At 46.8% G+C, this 22,011-nt stretch overlaps 1 protein-coding gene across 1 annotated transcript; it reads right to left on the bottom strand.

Annotated features, from left to right (window-relative positions):
* Window positions 1–6,519: 6,519 nt before the first annotated feature.
* On the bottom strand, window positions 6,520–18,784 carry LOC107119195 (potassium channel subfamily K member 15-like). The gene is made up of 2 exons (XM_015421656.1): window positions 18,369–18,784; window positions 6,520–7,436 (listed from the first exon to the last, which is right to left on the bottom strand). Exons 1-2 carry the CDS (start codon window positions 18,649–18,651, stop codon window positions 6,520–6,522), a joined length of 1,200 nt encoding a protein of 399 aa, XP_015277142.1. The 5' UTR covers window positions 18,652–18,784.
* Window positions 18,785–22,011: the final 3,227 nt, after the last annotated feature.

Below are 22,011 nucleotides of genomic sequence, written 5' to 3'. Positions count from 1 at the left end.
GCTTGAGGTTACTCGTATGCAGTCTACAACGTCACAGGCTGTAATTAATGTGTTGCAAGTCCTTAATGTGTAATTAATGTGTTGCAAGTAATTAAGTGACTACTGCAAGTCCTTGCAAGTTTCCCACTTGTCACTGTATATTTTCCTTACCTCCTGAGAGAATCCCATGGAAGCCCTTTGGCCAAACCCACCTTTGATGTTCCGCTCAGAATACTGCAGTGTAATAGACAAAAAAGGACATAAACCAACACAGACCTAAGTATGTTTAAATGCATCTAGATAAATGGACATTTGTGATTTTAGCTCTGCACTGGATTGTGTCTTTTGACTTCTACCCTGCAGCAAAGCAAGGAATTACTTTTTTATTTTCTTTGTTACAAACTAATGGAAGACATAAGAATGTAAGAACATAAGAGAAGCCAATGTTGGATCAGGCCAATGGCCCATCCAGTCCAACACTCTGTCACACAGTGGCCAGAAATACCAGGTGCCATCAGGAGGTCCAGCAAGCGGGGCCAGGACATTAGAAGCCCTCCCACTGTTGTCGTCCCACAAGCACCAAGAAGACGGAGCATCACTTGCCCCAGACCGAGAGTTCCTATATATACCTTGTGGCTAATAGCCACTGATGGACCTCTGCTCCATATTCTTATCTAATTCCCTCTTGAAGCTGTCCATGCTTGTAGCCGCCGCCACCTCCTGTGGCAGTGAATTCCATGTGTTAAAGACGGGATATTAACTTTTGGATAGGCTCGGGTGGTTTCTGTGTTTCAGTGAGAGCCCAAAGAATGAAAGTCATGGACTGAATGCTGCGTCCCAAAGTCCGTGCTGTAACTGAACACCCCAGCAACAAACTGAAGCCAATTGCCTGCCTGCGTCACCCAGAGGATGCCCACAAGATCAGAGTTTAAGGTCATGGCCTGAGAAATCTGTCTTCTCTCCTTTTTAATTTTGTACTGTCCAGCCTGGTGAAGAACTCTCCTGAGCTCAAAAGTCTGTGCGACATTTTGCATCAATGTATTTGGCCCCAATTTTACAGCGTTCCTTCTTGCAATCAGAAGCTGCTGATTGGCACTTCTCTCTTTCGACCATGAGAGGGCAGTCAAGGGCACCGAATCGAGGCCCAGTCATTCTTCACCTGTTTTCTAACCCCTAGCAACAGCGGCGCCTTTGCACTCTCCACTCACCACCTGCTGCAGCAGCAGTAGATCTTTTTGTATGCATGGGGCTTCCCACCAAACGCATAAACACAGGCGTGAAATGTCTATTTTTAAATTTAACACTTTTTGCACAACTAAAACGCAAGAGGAGGGAAAGCTGCTGCCTGAATGTGGTGGTGGTGGTGGGGCGGTATTCAAAGACTGCAAGCATAGATCACTTCCTCATAGTCCTCCTGTTCAACATGCTAACCACGGCACTGCCCTGGCTGCCCATCACTACAGCCCTCCGGCTATTACGTTATAGAGTTGATGTGCTTTCTGCAAGCACATGGGACAAAGATTTGGGGGGCGGGTGGGCAGGCATTCCCCAACCATCGAAGGCCCACTCTCGTGAATGTATCCAATCTCCGTTTGCCAGCCATCACTGTATTTTAAACTAATTTAGTGTGGTTCTTTTTGAACCCCACAATAACGTGAAGTGCTGCTAAACCTAGAGCATCTTTCTTTCGTAAAGCAACCGCAATTGTTCTTTAGGCATGTATTTGTTTCTGGACAAAATGGAGGAAAGATTCAGACCTAACCTTGGAGGGCTAATATGGTGTGGTGGCTTCAGTGTTGAACTAAGATCTGGGAGACCCGGCCCCGCTCTGCCACGGAAGCCCTCCAGATGACCTTGGGCCAGTTATGTCCTCAGCCTCACCGACCTCACAGGAGAAAATGGGTGGGAATGCGTGTAAGCCGCGTCAGGTCCCCATTGGGGAGAAAGGTAGTCTGAAGTCAAGATGTCTGCTCAGGGGAGGAGCCAAGGGCCAGCAGCAAACAGAGCCAAACCCCAGGAACTGTGCCAGCCCTGCAGGAGCTGCTCAGCTCAGACTTGGCCAACACAACACCACAGTGAGTGCCACACCGCCTCTTGCCTCCTCTGGCACCACCTGGCATTGGTGCTGGCGAAAGGTGAGCCCAAACCCATGGTTGGCATTGCTGGAGAGGTCCAAGGCAATCAGTCTCTGCAGCGCTGGCACAGATCACTTGACGGGGGCGCTCCGTTGGCTTGCTTCTGAGCCCTTTCGACTTCCCAGTTTGCCCCTGCTCTCTTCGTGATGTTGCTGTTTCCAAACCACCTTCAGCAATATTTGTTGCTATTCAGGTCTTTTTGCAATTTTGGCACCTGCTTGAGCACTCAAGGAAGCCAGAGAGAAGGTGAACCAGGAGTCATGCTGCTGACAAAACTCTCTTCTTCTTGTGTTTCTGTTCCATGGAGCACCCTCACCTAGTCCCCCCCAACAAGGCAAGCCTTGGGGCCTGCCTTCTGCCACCCTGCCCACCTTTCTTGGGGTCCCCAGCATCATCTCACTCATCTTCCCCTGCAAGAACGTTGCTCATATAAATGGGAAGGTTTCTCCCGTCTACCTGAAATTTGGCAGGGAGGCTCTAGAGTGAGGGGTTCAATCATAAATAATATCACCTAATTTGGACGGGAAACACCCCCCCCAAAAAAAGTGCTACAGCCAGAAATGTGATTCCTAACCACTGAGAAACAAATTCAGAATACAGCAACACAATAAATGTTGGGGGGGGGGCATTTAAAAAAATTCTAACTCCTCCTGTCAAGACCTTGAAGAGGAGAGATTGGATTTATACCCTGCCCTTCACTACCAGTTTGGTGTAGTGGTTAAGTCCGCGGACTCTAATCTGGGAGAAATGGGTTTGATTCCCCCCACTCCTCCACTTGCACCTGTTGGATGACCTTGGGCAAGCCATAGTTCTGGCACAGCTATTCTTGAAAAAGAGCAGTTTTTGTCAGAGCTCTCTCAGCCCCACCTACCTCACAGGGTGTCTGTTGTGGGGAGGGGAGGGGAAGGGAAAGGAGTCTGTAAGCCGCTCTGAGACTCCCTTGGGTAGTGAAGGACAGGGTATAAATTCAATCTCCTCTTCTTCTTCTACTACCCAAAGGAGTCTCAGAGCGGCTTACAATATCTTTTCCCTTCCCTTCCCCTCCCCACAACAGACACCCTGTGAGGTAGGTGGGGCTGAGAGAGCTCTCTCAAGAACTGCCCTTGAGAGAACAGCTCTGAAAGAACTTATGACTGATCCAAGGTCACGCCAGCAGCTGCATGTGGAGAAGTGGGGAATCAAACCCGGTTCTGTCAGATTAGAGTCTGCGCTCTTAACCACTAAACCAAACTGGCTATTATACATCTGTTATGGAAGTCCATTCGTTTATAAAAACACAGATCCCATGTGCCTCAAGATGCTTCTGAAGAATATTCACATACTGTCTGAAGCAATTTGGGGGAAGCATATGACTGTTCCCAGCTGACCTCCGTAACTCATGCATTGGGGTTAAAGAAGTAAACTACCTTTTCCTCAACCCTGACAATGCATATGGGTGGCTGGCTTCTGATCAGGACTAATGCTTAGAAGCACATCATCAGGAAAGTGTAGGCATCCCAAGTTGGTTATCTGGACTTCCAGGACGCAATCCCGTGTATGTCAAACATATGCCTATTTCAGATGCACTGGCACCAGTTCCCTTGCAGAAATCTTACCAGTTCTTTCATTAGCACCTCAGCCCTGCTGATTTCAAAGAGTAGGGTTTTCAGCAACGTTTGATACGGGTTTCAGTTCTTGAATCATCCCAGACAGAGCACCTTGAATTCTGTGGTCTGAGTTCATTAAAAGGGCCAGATGCTGCAGAGACTGGCAGCAATCACATACTAGAGTTCTAGAGCAATGCAATTTCCTACACCGTTTTGTAGCAGTTAGGTCTTATTGCCTCAGAGGGTGGGGCTGTGGTGTACTTGCAGCTGTCTAGTGTTGGCCCACATGATCTCTCTCACATATACACACAGGCAGACACCTCTGCCTTAAGTCTCGGTGTTCCCACCCCGCCCGAGGAATATAAAGTATTCTGACAGTGAAATTTACTTTAGATTTAGTCGGAACAGCGCTGGGAAGCCGGAGGGAGGGGGACCCTTCGGATCCATCCAAACCACAGCAGCACTCACAAGGCGCCTGCTGTGGGGAGAGGAAGGGAAGGCAATTGTAGGCAGCTTTGAGACCCCTTACGGTAGAGAAAAGTGGGGTACCGAAACCTTCTCTTCTACCAGAGCATCCATGTACTGTTCATTTTCTAAGACCACAGCTATTTAAATTCCAAACTGTTTTCCTTGCACAACTCTGCAAAGCCTTTGAGCAATCGACCATCCGTGTGTCTTTAACGCTGTGTCCTCAGATCCTGAAGTAATAAGCCAGTGGAAGGGAGGCAAGGAGGCGGCTCACCTGTCACACTCAGATTAGAAGAGCCCACCCAAATAGGTCCGGGATAATTTAAGCGTTTAGCGGTTGTTTCTGGGAGTCTAAAGATGCAACCCTATAGGAGTAAATCCTATTGGACTCAATGGGATTTGCCTGTCCATAGGTAACATGCACAGGATCCTAATGAATTCTGGGGAACTGCAAGGCTGCATTAATAATTTAAGCTAAGGTTGAGAAAGATGCGGGATATGAAGTACAGACAAACCCCAGTACTTGTATATAGGCCAGGCTTGTACACAGTGTACATTATTTAAGAAGAGATTGGATCTATACCCCGCCCTACACTACCCGAAGGAGTCTTGTAGTGGCTTACAATCACCTTCCCTTCCTATCCCCACAACAGACACCCTGTGAGGGAGGTGGGGCTGAGAGAGCTCTGAGAGAACTGTGACTGACCTTAGGTCTCCCAGCTGGCTTCATGTGGAAGAGTGGGGAATCAAACCCAGTTCTCCAGATTAGAATCCACCGCTCTTAACCACCACACCAAACTGCATTGGTAAACTTTCCCAGAAAACCCACATCACTGGCAGAGAAGCCCTATTCCAATGACAGCAAAGAAGCCCCACGTAGCTTATTTCCACCCTACGTGGGCCAGAGAATTGGGCTGTAGCTAAACCAGGGGTCCCGGTGCAGCTTCTTCAGCTGAACATTTACCTTACGTGAAGCTCTTGCTCCCAGCACAGCATTCAGAGTTATCTGTAATACTGCTGAAAATGCTTCAAGCCATGGCTTATATCAACCAAGTCCTTAGAAAAAACAAACCAAACCAAAAAACCCCAGAGTACTGGGAACCAAGCCAGCATGAGATGCAGCACACTCTTTGCACTGGAGATGTGAAGGGTAATTCAACTGGGGGGGGGGGAGACGTTTGTTAAGCAGTCTGTCTGTGGCCCCACTGTAGGTGAGTGCTGGCAGATGAGGAACTAGGACTTGTGGTCATTCAGTGTACATTCAGTGCCACGTGGCCTTTAACTGGACATAGATAATATCTCATAAGCAATTTTTCTAGGCCTGGCAGTTCTAGTAGACGGTACTGGGCTGTCATTAAAAGCAAGAATTTGCAATCTAATGCATACTCTCTACAACAGGGGTCGCCAACTTTTTTGAACCCGCGGGCACCTCTGGAATTCTGACACAGGGTGGTGGGCACAACACAAAATGGCTGCCGCAGAGGGGTGGAGCCAATCACAAAACGAAGGCGAGCAGGGGAGGGCCATGGCTCAGTAGAGGAGCATCTGCTACTTAAGCAAAAAGTCCAGGTTCAATCCCCAGCATCTGGAGTTGAAAGGACCAAGTGGTAGGTGATGTGAAAGACCTTTACTGGAGACCCTGAAGAGTCAATGTCAAATGATACCGGTCTTCGTAAAGAAGTGTCTGACTCAGTATAAGGCTCATGAGTTCAAAGCCAATTTACGTCGCTGCACAAAGAGAAGAAATCTTTGCATGGGTCACTGTGCTAACTGCACATCAGTAGCGAACATCATACCATTCTGGTAAACCACGCTGGAGGGCCTAAATTTTTATTGTGTTTGTGTGTGTGTGTGTTTGTGTAATTAGTGCTTTCTACAGATGGCACAGAAACTTGCATGCGCTGTGGGGTTCCATTATTTGAATCCCCTAAATTTTTAGTGTGTGTGTGTGTGTGTATGGAATAATTAGTGCTTTCTACAGATGGCACAGAAACTTGCATGCGCTGTGGGGTTCCATTATTTGAATCCCCTGAAAGCTTATTTCGACAGCAAACATTGTGACATGCTCTGCTGGGAGAAACTATTATTCACCATTAGTCTTTAAAAAGCATCGCTCATTGTGGCGCATTATGAAACTGGCAGGGGTTATGTGGCTGTGTAGTCATTTTCAGAGCGTGCCTGGGAAGGGAAGGCCAAGGAGATGAAAAAGAGGGCAAATCACAACCACCCGATCTCTCACATAATAATTTATCATCAAAAGACAGGTTCAGTAGCAGAACACAGCTCCGAAGAAAACATTTTTTAAAAAAAACAAAACAAAACAAAAAAGAGTTTGAAAGAGCATGCACGCTTCAGATCGACTTCCTCCGTAATCGGGAATGTTCCCGGCAGCTGGGGCTGTTGGACGATAAAGTGCTCCTGGGAGAAGACAAGCCAGTGTGGTCCTTACCACCCAGGGAGACCTCCATGATTTTGTAAGAAATGGAATTGTAGTAAACCAGATTGGTATGGCAGCTGAAGGCCTCTGGGTGGGAAGGATCGGGACTCCTGCTCAGCCGTGGCCTGTAACACAGACACGTACAAAAGGAAGGGACTCTCGTGGTGGAGTTTGAGGATCTGCCCCTCTGCCTCTCGGGGTCTTCTTGCATCAGCGGGATGAGGTTCATTTGACTCGTCCGGTCTTCGATGGGAAGCAAGATATCGCTTTGGCTCCTGTTGTCTTCCCTGGGTTTCAGGTTGATGTAATTCCTGGCTCTCCTCAAGGAGGCCCTCTCTTCCTCATCCCGCCTCTCGTCTTCCGAGTTCATAATCAAAAACCTGAACACCACCAAGTTCAGGAAAGCCCCGATCACCGTCAAGCCCACCAGGATGTACATGAAGCTGAAAGCGACGTACGGGGGCTTCTTCTGCAAGGCTTCATGTTTCTGCAGGGCCACAAAGTCTCCAAACCCAATGGTGGTCAAGGTTATAAAGCAATAGTAGAAGGCGTGGAAGAAGGTCCAGCCTTCAAAATAGGAGAAGGCCGCGGCCCCGATGCCCAGTGTCCCCATGCAGGACAGGAATCCCACCACCACCATGTTTTTCATGGAGACCGTTGTTTGCCTCATTCCCAGGCACTTCTTGATTTTCTTCAGCAGCATCCGGACCAGAATGTTCATGCGTTCACCAAGACTCTGGAACATAACCAGGGTGAGCGGGATGCCAAGAATTGCATAGAACATGCAGAAAACTTTGCCCGCGTCAGTCCCAGGAGCAGCATGCCCGTAACCTACAGCAACAGAAGGTAAGAGACAAAGAAAACACATTATCTAGACCATAAGAAAGCAATGGAAAAATCTACATCAAGAGCCTTCAAAGTAATCCCTATTTCTGGCCATCGTATTGCACCGCAGGGGCACAAGATGATAAGCAATGCAGGATATAATTACTAGTTTCAAGGACTGGATGTTCCTCTCGGTTACACTGCCTGATGCTGGGTGATAGAAAGGAGATGCGGTCTCACCTACTTCTAAAGGACCAGATTTTCTAAGAGCACTGAGGGAGTGGTTTCATGTGCCCAGGGTACACAGGGGGTAGCGCCATTCCCCCCCCCCCCCAATTTTCCATTTCAACAATGACCAATCAAAACAAGGACCAAATACGGAAAAGGGCAAAATATAATTACCACTCTTTTCATCACATGAGGCCCAGTTTAAAAAGCACAACAAAATCCTCACAATCACAATACTTGTCATCCTTGCCAAAGCTACTGTTCTCATCATTCCCATATGAAATACGGGAGAATGACACTGACTTCCCTAAGGCTACAGAAGTGTAGTGGTTAGGCCAGTTTGGTGTAGTGGTTAGGAGCATGGACCTGTTCTGGGAGAACCAGGTTTGATTCCCTACTCCTCCACATGCAGCTGCTGGTGTGACCTTGGGTCAGTCACATGTTCTCTCAAGAGCAGTTCTCAAAAGAGCTCTATCAGCCCCACCTACCTCACAGGGTGTCTATTGTCAGGAGTGGAAGGGAGGGGAAGGGAAAGGACATTATAAGCCACTCTGAGACTCCGAGTGAAGGATGGGGTATAAACCCAGTCTCCTCTTCTTCTGCTATCTAGTGATCTCTTAGATGAGATTTGAACCAGGGACTTTCTAGATCACGTGAGGGCTTATTTTCTTGAGGCAGAGAAGAGTGACTGGCCTTAGGTCACCCAATGAGCTTTCACAGCAGAGGGGGATTTGAACCCAGATCCTAGTGTGACACTCAACCCACACCACCACACTGGTTGTCTTAACCAGCATGCTGCATGAGCCCCCATACAGAATTCTTTCTGCCTGATAACAAAGTTGCAGAATCACCACTAAAACATCATTCTTGACTAATTCAGCTGATTAAAATAGGTATGGTTTTGAACTAAAGAATAGCAAATGCTTGACAACATGAGCGCAGCTATAGCAGGAGATTCAATGGTTACTTCCCTGGGCACCTGTGATCAACAAGGATCACTCCAGTCCAGAGCCAGCGTAGTATAGTGGTTAAGAGTGATGGACTCTAATCTGGAGAACCAGGCTCAATTCCACAGTCCTCCACATGAAGCCAGCTGGGTGACCTTGGGTCAGTCACAGCTCTCTCAGAGCTCCTTCAGTCCAAAATATTAGTCTAGCTCCCCATCTAGTGGTGCATGAATTGGTCCTTTAAGCGCCATCTGAAATAGTTACAGAACTTGTTTATTGTTTTTAGCTGTTTTAATCTGATTTGTAAATGTATTTATTGAATACACATAGGGGAGGGGCAATCTATAATCTATAAATCAAATAAATAAACAACACTAAAAGAGCTAGAACTTCAGGATGCCGGACAATCTTAGGATTGCCCAGCTATACTACATACACAATGCCATACGATAATATATTTGGATGGACATAAGTGCTAGTAATTTTTACCGGATTACAAGGGCCAAACGTTGGAGAGGGCATGAATACCCACCAGAAGACTCAGAGGCTTGGATACTATGACACTAGTCCCCTAACGCTTCTCACTAGCCACTGCAGAGACATTCCTCCACCATGGCCTTCATTTCCTCTACTACTGCACTTCGGCATGAGTAGAGGCTTTTGGGGAAATACTGGTCTTGTGACAGTGGAAGGGGCAGCCGCAAGGGAAGTCAGTGCAACCGTGGTGGAAAGCCCCCACAGCAGCTGAAGAGAAACATGAGGGAAAAGATGTCTTAGGACCACAAGCCACACTGTTGGATTCCTAGCAGGCCAGTTGTCTACTGGAGAAGAGCCCATAGAGTGACTGGATGCATCGTTCAGCACTGACCAGCTTAAGATGTTTCACTTGTGATTTTACAAATCTCATACCTACTGACGAAAAGAAGCAAGCCACAGGAATGAGAAAGCAGCGTGGAACACCAAGGGTGTTGCCTGGACCATCATAGATTATAGCTCTGGTCCACAGAGGGTCCAAAAAATACAGAGACAGAAACAAAACCATTGTGAAGGCACAGAAGCCTCATTTTGGAATACTGAGACAGAAACTGACTGGAGATAAACTGTCACTTCAATCACCCTGGTGCTTGCACACTGCCAGTTGCATAAGAATTTTGCCTCTGAAAATGTTTTATTTACCTCATTCCTTCAACAGCTCAGTTCAGAGTCCCAATTTTTCCTTACAACAAGCCTACACCCGAAGTCACACAAAGAGCTTCGGAGATGAGTGGTGGTTTTAACCCAGGTCTTGCTCAACCAAACCCAGCACCCTATCCACCTGCCATACTGGCCCTTGAGTGCATGTCCGAGCCAAAATTTTCAGTGTGACACAAAATTTCGTAACACAGATACTGTAGTATCAATGACATATCATTCTGCAGGCTTTAAAGCATTGTTGCTAGCACTTTATACTGTTATAATGTGGTTTTAATGAATTGTTTTAAAAGTTTTATGATATTTGATTATTATATGTTTTATTGTGTAAGCCGTCTTAGGCAGGGAGGGCGGGGTACGAATTTGAAGTAATAAATAATAATAATAAATAATTTTCACCAGGGTTTTTTTCCACAGAAGCTGAATGGGGTTACTTCTAATTTATTCCGGTGAAAGAGAGGTGTCAGACTCAAGAGTACTTTAGAACATGTAGTATTTATTTATGCACACTGAGATGAGAGAAGCTGCACAGACCGCACAGAGTGACAAATCACTAATGCCTTCCATCAGTGTAGCTTATGGATCCATTTTTGTGACAATAAACAAAAGCAAAGCAGATGCATTACAATGTTCTGCAGACAACATATGTGTGTTACTATCAACATATATAGATTCCATGCACACAAGCTGCCAACAGTAACTTTAATTCATATATATCTCCTATGCCAGCATAGTGTAGTGATTCAGAGCAGCAGACTCTAATCTGGAGAATCGGTTTGATTCCCCCACTTCTCCACAGGAAGCCTCTTGGGTGACCTTGGGCCACTCACAGTCCTCACAGAACGCTCTCACAAGGTGCCTGCTGTGGGAAGAGGAAGGGAATGTGATTGTAAGTGGCTCTTAGACTCCTGAAGGTAGAGGAAAGTGAGGTATAAAAACCTACTGTTCTTCTTCTTTTGGGATTGAGAAATTTAGAAATGTGTACATTTCCCACTCAAATTTGTGAAGAGACTCGAGTCAGTCATAGGTCATATCTTTCCAGTTCACCAACCTCATCTCAAACTCTCCTTTCAGCTTTTGAGCAGTCATTGGAAATATGGCTTCTCCATTACAATATTATCACAGTTTAGCCAGTAAAAATAATTTTTTTAAAAATCACTGTCGTTGTTGGACATACTCCTTACAAGGTTGAGAATAAGTATTTCTCTTGGTTCTGAATGCAAGGAGCGATCTAATAAATAAACAGCACTTATCTTCTACTTTATAGGCACTAGAAAGACAAAGTTATCTTACAATAGCACCCCTCTAAATATTCTGTGGGCATGTTTTGAAATCACAGCATCAGTCACAGCTGCCCTGAAACTCCCGGGATGTCAACTCCTAGAAGCAACTCCCAATAAACTTCCTAAGGAGTTTGCGGTCCTAAGGTCTTCACCCTAAGGATTTGAGGTGTTACCTCAAGTGCTAACAGTTGTTGTTCCCAGTTCAATACCCACATACTCAGACTATGAGATTTCAGCTGTTCCAAAGAAACATTTCTTGGAAATCCTGTCTTCCTTCAAACTGAAGGATTTAAAATACTATGGGAAAACAGCTAGGAAAATATGCTTGTGTATGTTCCAGAGAAATTAGCCATGTTAGTCTGTTGCTGGAAAACAGTAAAAACAGCATCTAACACCCCCCCCCCCCAGTAAAAACAGCATCTGACGAAGAGAGCTGTGTTTCTCGAAACCTTATGCCTACAATACAGTTTGTTAGTTGTAAAGGTGCTACTAAGCTTTTTACTATGATTGTATAAGAATGATCTCAACCTCTGTCCGGGGTGCTGGAGTGAAAGATGGCACACCTAATGAAAAACCTTTCCCTATTATACTCTCAGTGCCCCTTTTAGCAGGAGCGAAGCTCAGAACTGCTTATGATTATTTTAGAACGTTTAGTGCAGATACAGGTATCGCACTACCAACAACAAATTTAAACTTCCCTGTTCTTGTTTCTAAAGTATCAGATAAACAAATGGAGAAGATCATATGCAGGTAGCCCTAGGAAATCTGACACATCAAAAATTTCACCAGCATCGTTAAGCTGCGGGAGCATAACAAAGACTGATGACCACTGCTATACACAGGTAACTAAGGTTACAATCTTACCTGGGATCTTACTGGCCCCATTGAACAGTATGGGACTGACCTGTGGATAAATACATACAGCACCACGCTGCAAATAATCTGTTGCCACAGAACTGGATAGTAGATCAGGGTGGATGGAAGAGCCACCAAGAGCTCCATTCCCTTGAATATTCAACCACAGGGACTCTGAAGTTTCAAGCTGGTGTCCATCCCACAAGACACTATACTGGATTTATACTGCAATCCTAAACAGAGTTATACCTAAGGCCCCTGAAGCCAATGGGCATAGAAGGCTGGACTGCACTGCTAAGCAGTTCCAAAATCCTGTTTATTTCAAAGAAGGCTGGGGCTTGACAAGGTCATGAGGGACCACCTTGTTTACTCTGCTGAAATGGCACACCAGACTTTCACCAGGGAGGACGACTGGGCTTCAAAGATTTCGAAGGCAAATAAAAACCGGGGAAATGGAAGAGCTATAATCTGCTGTTTGTTACTACTTTCATGGGTTGCTGGGTTTGGGGTCTAGGCTGCTGCCTTTTATGCTGGATCTAAGTTGTATTATATGGAATTTCGTGCCCTTTTTGTGCTTAATGGAATGCCATGGACTGTATAAGCTCCTTTGGCCACTGTTAGACTCTCTTGCCTTCTGAGGTTTCACCAGCCATCTCCCACAAACTTTACTACTTTCCACAAAGAGTGACTAAAAAGTGGAATTTGCTGCCAGAAGATGTAGTGATGGCCACAGGAATAAACAGTTTTAAAAGGGGATGAGACGGATTCGTGAAGGATAAGTCTATCAATGACTACTACTAGCCATGGTGACTGAGGGGAATCTCCACATTCAGAGGCACTAATCCTCTGAGGCAACATCAGGGGAAGGCCTTGGCCTCTGATTGGCCACTGAATGAGACAGGGTGCTGGACTAGATGGATCACTGGTCTGATCCAACAGGGCTCTTATGTTCTTTAACAGGTCTACAACAGGGGTCCCCAACCTTTTTTGAGCTTGCGGGCACATCTGGAATTCTGACACAACATGGTGGGCCCAGCAACAAAATCTCTGCCATTGGAAGTGGAGCCCGCCATGAAATGATTGCCATAGCTTAACTTCACTAACATATTGCAGATCTGTGTGCTGTGGTGGCAGCTGCTGCCAAAGCAATTTTTTTTAAAAATATGCTCTGCCAGTCAAATCCCCAGTAGTCAATCAGAAGCCTTGCTGGGCAAAACCTCTACCAGGCCCCACCCACTCACTGAAAACACTTGGCAAACACAAGAAAAGGTGTCAGTGGGTGCCACAGTCATCATGTTGGAGACTCCTAGTCTAGAAACTGGCTCCTTGATTAAAATCTAACTCAAAATTCTCAGCATGTTGAATTTAGTGGCCAATACCAGTTTCCACAGTTCACAAAGCCTGCACACAGAGATCCAACATGAATCAGCCTCTGTGCGTACTCTATGCTAATACAACAGCACTGAAATGCCACTAGAAAAGACTAAAATTTTCTTTGGAAGGAGGAGAACTCGGAGGACTCGGCTATAAACATCTGCTGTAAGGGAAGATACCTGGGGTGAAGGTGCAATTTTTAAACAGAGTTATACTACGTAACTCTTTAGGATTCCATTGGGGATGAACAGATTACGATCATGTGCAAACAGATGATATGCACCCCCTCTTACCAGTGTAGCCTTGCCTTGGTCTCTCTCCCCAGCAGCCATCCATAACCATGGAGCTAGAAGACCAATTGGAAATTATTCTTCTAGGTAGCTAAATGAGGAGCAAAACTTAAGGGAGCTGAAAATAAGCACACAGAGGTACTGTTGCCCATGGAATGCACAAGCCTTTCCTCCAGCCACCTTTTGCCTCTGGTCCAATCGTTCTTCCAGGCTGGCAAGGCACTAAAAAAGATGTGCCTGATTCTCAGAGAGGATATAATAGGAAGTGTGAACACACTGTGGGCAGTGACACCTTTCTTATAGCACCTTCAAGTCTCAGAAATAACTCTCATCAGCTTTAAATAGGTGAGCCAAGTAAACAGAAAGGGGAATTCACTGTGATCAACAGCACAGACATTCAATTTGAGTATGATCCAGCCAAACTTAATTTGCCCTCAGTGAAAAAGACTCATCATGTCCGTACATTTTGAAGCCACAAATCCGAAAAAGGACCCATTTACCCAATGGACGGAGTTCACTACTGTGACGCCTATTTTCTGCCCCCTTTAGATTGCTTCAGGCACAAAGTTCTGCCTGAATGAGAAACACGATATATATGCAGCACCATATATAAGACCGTGAGTTTGCTACTGCAGTAAAATAGACCGACATAACTAGCCTGATCTTGTCAATTCTCAGAAGCTAAGCAGGGTCAGTCCTGGTTAGTACTTGGATGGGAGACCCCCAGAAAAGTCCAGGGTTGCTATGCAGAGGCTGGCAATGACACACTACCTCTGTTTGTCTCTTGCCTTGAAAACCCTATTGGGTCAGCTGAGACTTGATGGCACTTTCCACCACCATGTTGTTTTTTTCCCTCTCCCCTGTACCTGCAGAGGGGCAAATGTGTGAAGTGACGCTCAGACAGACCTCTCATGAGCAGTGTTCCCTCTAAGCTGAGTTCGTGTGAGCTAGCTCACAGTGTTTTAGCCTCTGGCTCACTCACTTTTGTCTTAGCTCAGGAAGGATGGCTCCAGAGCAAACTAATTTATGCAGTAGCCAAATCACTCGCTCACAACTTTAATGCCAGTGGGAGAATTTTTGCTCACAAGACTCCACAGCTTAGAGGGGACATTGCTCATGAGGCAGGCAGGGCAAGCCCAGAGGATAGTCTGCCGGCAAGTTCTACTACTAAAGCTAAAGGAATCAGGTCACAGAAGCTGTCTGGGTAGGAAACCTTCCCAGAACTACACGTATGCCCCTGAGCCGCTTGGCAGAAGATCCCAGACGAGTTTGGCCGGGGATCCTGGAGGTTTTTGTCATCTTCTGGGCATGGAACAGGGGTCACTGTGTGTGTGTGGGGGGGCGGTATTTGTGAATTTCCTGCACTGTGCAGGGGGTTGGAGACCAACAGCATACCCTTCGGACTCTATGATTCTAAGAGTGCAGTCATTTTTTTTTTAAAGACCTTGTGCTTTCCCCCATCCTGGATCTCACCCATCACCTGCTGCTATGATGATCTAATCCTTCCTTTGAGGAACTCAAAATACAGGAGGAAGTTACAAAGATGTGATGCTTGTTCAGTGCTTAGCCACGATGAGCACTTTTATAATTTATCTATATAATCCATTGCAGCCAGAGCTTTTGTGTGTGTGTGTGTGTCCATTCAAATGCCAGAAAGAAAACGTGCTTTTGGCATTAAGATCTGCATATAGACTAACAATGTAGGAGGATAGTTGAAAGAGGAGGAAATCCCCAGTACTGGAAAAGAGTGTACTGGGGGCACTTGCATGATGGTGCCTGGGATGGGCTAAGCCATGTTGGTGCCCAAGGCAAAAAGAAAATATGACACAATGACCCTGTCCAACTTAATATAGGTGTTCACTGCTGGCCTCCGTGATCGTAGTTCTTCACCTGCAATATACAAGAGGGGGAGGTGGGGGGGGGAATTGCAGAAACTATAATAGATGTAGTAAGCAGCATCTGCTAGTCCTGGCAATGTGATGATGCACCGGCCATGCATCTCAATGGCACATGACCAGTTAGTCACTTCAAGGTGTGTTGAGCTGCAAAAAGCAAGAGTCAAAGTTTAGAGAGAAGTCTTGGTGTAAAGGAGTGGTGATGGCTGCCAGCAGCTCCGAGGTCAATGAGAAAAGTAAACTGTCCTAACTGGTGGCTGCATCTGATGGGAGGTCGCCAGTGGCTGATTTCCCAAAAGCTCCAGAAAGAGCTCAAACTTATCTAGAACAGGTCAAGCTCTCTTATACTGAATCAGAGCCTTGGCCCATCCAGCTCTGCACTTTCTACTGTGACAAGTGGAGGCTTCTCCAGGGCATCAGGTAAAGAGGTCTTCTCCACCATTGGCTACCCTTGAAATGAAAAGACGACACCAAGCTCCTTCCTTATGTTAGGTGTGGGTTCTACTACTGTGTGCTGGCTCTTCCTCAAAGTTATAAGAAGGAAATCCTATTCCCACCACAGTGGAAAGTACTCTGTGCATACTCAGAGGCAGTGTTCCCTCTAAGCTGAGTTAGTGTGAGCTAGCTCACAGTTCTTTAGCCTCTGGCTCACACATTTTTATCTTCGCTCAGGAAGGGTGGCTCCAGAGCAAACTAATTTGTGCAGCAGCCAAATCACCTGCTCACAACTGTAATGCCAATAGCTCAGAGAGTAGGATTTTTGCTCACAGGACTCCACAGCTTAGAGAGAACATTGCTCATAGCGCAGTGTTCCCTCTAAGTTAAGTTAGTGTGAGCTAGCTCACAGTTCTTTAGCCTCTGGCTCACACATTTTTGTCTTCGCTTAGGAAGGGTGGCTCCAGAGCAAACTAATTTGTGCAGCGGCCAAATCACCTGCTCACAACTTTAATGCCAATAGCTCAGAGAGTAGGATTTTTGCTCACAGAACTCCACAGCTTAGAGGGAACATTGCTCAGAGGTGTCCTTTAATATAGGTAATTCTTACCTACCTAGGTTCAGAGGATAGCTGTGTTGCTCTGCAGTACAAAAGCCAGATTCAAGGAGACCAACAGTATACCCTGAAAATCTTTTAAGTCTCTAAAGAGCTACTGGACTCAAGTCTAGCATATTTACTTAGTTTATTATGTATGTCTTCAGTCTGTGACCCTGACCTGGGCAGAAAGGGAAGGTATAAATCTTGTCAATAAACAAAAATAGATACCAGGCTTAGTGGGTGTGCTAAAACAGAGGTGGATGAAAGGTGAACCACAGTCCAACACTGAATCACTGACCAAAGACTGGTGAATAAGAACATAAGAAGAGCCCTGCTGGATCAGACCAGTGGTCCATCTAGTCCAGCATCACGTCTCACACACTGGCCAACTAGTGCCTCTGGATAGCCAACAACAGGGCACAGAAGCCAAGGACCTTCCCCTGAGGTTACCTCCTGCCTCTGGGATTCAGAAGATTAGTGCCTCTGAATGTGGAGGTTCCCTTCAGTCACCATGGCTAGGAGCTACTGACAGACTTACCTTCCATGAATCTATCTAATCCCCCTTTTAAACTGGTTATTCCTGTGGCCACCACTACATCCCCTGGCAGCGAATTCCACATTTTAATCGCTCTCTGTGTAAAGAAGTTTTTCCTTTTGCCTGTGCTGAATCTACTGCCCATCTGCTTCACTGGATGTCCTAGAGTTCTAGTATTTGGGGAGATGAAGAAAAACATCCTTTTGTCAACTCCCTGCAACCCGTCCATAATTTTACAAACCCCTATCATGTCCCCTCTTTGTTATCTCTTTTCTAAACTGAAAGGCCTCCAACTCTTCAGCCTTTCCTCACACGGAAGGTGCTCCAACCCCCTCATCATCTTGGTCACCCTCCTCTGTACTTTTCCCAGCACTGCGATGTCTTTTTTGAGACATGGTGACCAGAAGAGTACACAGTATTCCAAATGAGGCTGGCATCATGGATCTATACAGGGGCATTATAATATCAGCCACTTTATTTCCAATCCCTTTCCTAAAATGTCATTTGCCTTTTTCACTGTCGCAGCACACTGGGTTGACACTTTCACTGAGCTCTCTACTACCACCCCAAGATCTTTTCCCCTCTCAGCAAGCTCAGACCCCATCAACCTATACCTGAAGTTGAGATATTTTTTTTGTCCCAATGTGCATCACCTCACAAAAGACATCTGACATTACATCACTGACACTGAATACACACGAAGCCACCTTATCCTGAATCAGATCCTTGGTCCATCAAAGTCAGCACTGTCTAACACTCAGACTGGCAGTGGCCCTCCAGAGTCTCAGGCAGAGGTCTTTCCCATCACCTACTGCCTGGCTCTTTTAATTGAGGATGTCAGGGATGAAGCCCAGGCAGATGTTTTACCAATGAGCCACAGTCCCTCCCACATAACCTATGGCTAATTGCAGCCTAGGATTCTTGCAAAAAAGAGAATGTCAGGCAAGGCAGACCTTGATGTGCACAAGAAACAAAATCCAGGCAATATCTTGCATTAAGGCAAAATGAACCAGCAAGGGAGTTGTGTTACTGGGCATGGGTGCAACCAGATGGCCATTTAATACAGTTTTGCAATGCCTCGATTGATTGTACTTTTAACACGCATCACTGGACCGTGGATTTTTAGTTACTGAAAAAGATACCCTCCTAGGCAGCCCTAAAGCCAGCTCACTTAGTCCTGCCCTGGGGAACCACAAAAGGAACAGCCATGAGGAGATTAAGGGCGGCCCTGGAGAGCTGGGCGCCCTCCCACAGGGGGGCGGCGGCGGCGGCGGCAGCAGCAGCAGCAGGGGCCGCAGGTTACTCACCGATGGTGGTGATGACCGTGATGGCGAAATAGAAGGATCCGGCGAACCTCCACTGCCTGCCGGCTCGATGGGGCTCGGCCCGCAGCACCAGCCGCTCGAGCTCGCGGTAGTCCTCGGTGGTGAAGCTGTACTTCCGCTGGAGGTCGAGCCGCTTCTGATCCAGCAGGCGCCTGTGGCCGGTCTCGGCCTCCGACTCGAGCGCGTCGAAGACGGCGGCGCCCACCAGCAGGTAGGAGAAAACGCAGACGATCAGCGAGACCGTGCGCAGGTTCTGCCGCTTCATGGCGAGGAGGGGCGGGCTGGCCCCGGGCAGGGAGCGTCAGCCGGGGCGCCGCATGGCACCGCGCAGGGGACCGGAGCCTAGCCGCCGCCCTCCGGCCAGCATGCCCCCCGCTCCTCCGACCACCCAGGGCGCGACCGCGGGAAGGATCGCCTGCCCCCCCGCCTGCCACGAGCCGCCCCCCGGGGCCCGGAGGCTACCCAGCAGCGGCTCCCGCACACGCAAGAAGGCGAGCAATCCTTCTCTGTCTCACGCCACCGGGTTTCAGCGCCTAACCACGGCCATCGCACCCCCACCCCCCGACCAGGGGCTCTTGCCGAGCTACCCGGAGAGGCAAAGAGAAGCGCTCCCGCTTCCCTCGTGCTCCCGCCGCAGGGACCTGCTGGTCGAGCCACGCCTCCACTCGCCAGCGCCGGGTGGGAGGAGAAGAGGCAGGCCCTGCCGGGGCGGGCCTCGGAGCCGCTGGCTGCAGGCCACACCCCTGGCGGCCCAAAGGAAGCCGGTCCCGGCCGTGCCTCCTCTCACCCCCCAACGTGCTGCTAGGAGCTGTTGGCTGAGCTCTGGTTTGGTTCTCTACCTGCCCTTTTTAAAGCTTTACTCCAGAGTTTTTCCAGCGGCTGCTCTTGTGTTGTGAAATAGCCTTCCTGGAGCTGTTATGCAGCTGATTGAATGAACTGAAAGCTGTAGAATAAATGTTGTTAAAATATAATAATATTTTTGTTGTTGTTCAGTCGCACAGTCGAGTCCGACTCTTCGCGACCCCATGGACCAGCTCCCGCCAGGCCCTCCTGTCTTCCGCCGTCCTCTGAAGTTTGCTCAACTTCATGTTCGTTGCATCTATGACACTGTCTAACCATCTCATCCTTTGCCGTCCCCGTCTTCTTTGGATATAGACATGTAGAATAAATGTCACTACTGGACTCCTCTTTTATACAGCAGATTGCCGAGATTCCGCAAGTTGCGGTAAGGCAGAACTACTCAGGAGGAGGGTGTTTAAAAAGAAGAATCGTCGGAGGTTCTAGGCCAGAAAGGAGTAGAGGTGATTTGCCACGACCTTCCTCTGCATAGTAACCCCATTCTTCCTTGGTGGTCTCTCTTTCAAGTAATAGAAAAGAGCAAGAGGCCAGTGGCACCTTCAAGACTAACAAAATATGTGGCAGGGCAGGAGCTTTCTTGAGCTCACTTCTTCAGAAAGCTCATCCCCTGACCCATATTTTGTTAGTCTTGAAGTTGCTACTGGCCTCTTGCTCTTTTCTACTGCTACAGAGAAGCTAACAGCATTTTTTCCCAGCATAAGCTTTTTTTGTGAATGAGACCTCAATTCTCTGAATGTGTTCGATGAAGGCTAACTCAAAACAGTTTGTGCTAAATAACATGAGGGTATTTTGAATGTACCTGTGAAACTCCAGATTTCCAAGCAAAGCTAAATTCAGAGATTTTCAAAATAGAGGGGGCAGGCAGTGGCATTAGGCCAAAGCAAAATCCAGAAAATAAATATCACCTAATATGCTTCATGAAGTCTAACCAAGCTAACACAAATCAGTGTGCATATTCTCCAGAACACTTCAAACAGGTGGATGTTTTTTAAAAAAGAAAATGGGGGTGGGGGTGACATGGAAAACCTGAAGCCCACCTGGGAACAAGTCTTAGTAACACACAATGACACTTACTCCTGAGGAAAACTGTTTTGGATCAGAGTGGTGGTGTGCCCACGGCTGCAGCCTTGGAATGGTGTAAGAACAGTCCGAAAACAGTAGTGGTCACATAAGTGTAAAGTGCATTTGCTAAAGAAAAACATGACATAATTTAAGAGATTAGCGAGCACAGGGCTCTGTCCATGCCCTAAGGGGGGCTGCTGAACTCTAGCTTGGGCAAGAAATCCAGAAGATTCTCCTGCATCCTAAAGACTGCTGCTCGATGGAAAAATTCCAAAAGTGACCTTTGTTTGTAGGACCCTTTGAAGTATCACAATACTGTATGGAAGCCTTGAGGTGCTGAGAACTCTTTGTAAGGAGAGAGATGTGTTAAGGAATTTTACACATCTTTTAATTATGAGCCTATGTTGTTTTGCCAGATTTTAGAAATGATGTGTTCCTCCCTGACTCCCCCCCACTGCGGATCTGTTCTTTTTTACCTCTGTTCCCTTAGTAACATTCTCTTAGTCAAGGGCTAGTGCCACACTGTCTCTCAGGGAAGAGTTTCATGGCTTTTCCTTTTTGGAATGTAGAATGAATCCTGAACAGAGGTCAGAGAGAGAATTATACTTGGGAACAGAACTGATGAACTCTCATTGAAATCCTAAATCCTGGAGCCTTTTACCCACTTTATCTTATAAAAGAATTACAGCTCATCTCCAGATGACAGAGATCAGCTCCCCTGGAGAAAATGGCCGCTTTGGAAGGTGGACTCTACCCCACTTCCCAAACTCTGCTTTTCCAAGACTCCTCCCCCAAACCTCCAGGACTGGAGCTGGCAACCCTACTTCCAAATCTCTACAATGCTACTGTCTGTCTCTACCACGTGGGTGAGTCCACACAAGGTATTCTTCATCCCAGCTATAATGACAACTATACAGTGCAAAGCTTTGGACGAACAGTTATGTGCACACGCTGCCCTAAACATCTGGATGGCCCATTGCTCTGAGCTCTGGACTGCTGCCAAAGGAAGTGAGAGACTTAAATTTTCGATGCCCACATCGATGCCAGTTTCCATTATCACAAAAGTAGACACACACACAAAATGAGCTTTTGGTTTTATCAGCACAAGGATAAGCCACAGGCAAAGTGCTGTTTGATGAATGACTTTTTAAATTGTTACTGCAATTTAAATGAAAGGATGAGGCTCTGTTTGAGAAAAACGCAATCAACTGCTAGCAGGGAGGTTCTGGAGCCTTTGCAAGCCGGGTCATGCGTGGGAAATGGATCCACATGCTCTATTCTTGATTGCCAGCTTTTTTACTGGCCGCTGTAGCTTTTGAGCCTTTAATGTCAGCTTGATTTGCAGCCATAAGCAGGAGATAGTGGGGGTCATCTCTATTCTATGAAAACCTTCACTAGGATTTCTGCAATTCAGTCTCAGGTTTCCTCCCCCCACACACACCTGCCCCCTTGGAGGCTCTGTGTAGTTCAATTTTTTATTCAAATTATTTGCCACCTTGGAATTGTTTTTTACTTTATGATTATGTACTGTGTTTTAACTCTGGTTTAATTTAACTTGGATTATTGTGTTTTTATTGTGTTGTAAGCCACTCGGAGCCCTGCTTGCAGGGAAGGATAGCCTTAAAGTCTAAGCAATAAACATATAAATAAAACACACAGAAGCATTTTCCTGGCCAGCTGGCCATTCTTACTGTGACTCGGCAAG

The sequence above is a fragment of the Gekko japonicus genome, unplaced genomic scaffold, assembly GCF_001447785.1.
Source record: "Gekko japonicus isolate JY-2015 unplaced genomic scaffold, Gekko_japonicus_V1.1 scaffold2289, whole genome shotgun sequence".
NCBI classification, from domain to species: Eukaryota; Metazoa; Chordata; class Lepidosauria; order Squamata; family Gekkonidae; genus Gekko; species Gekko japonicus.
The sequence above is the reverse complement of the archived record's forward strand: the minus strand, read 5'-3'. Positions and strand labels throughout refer to the sequence as shown.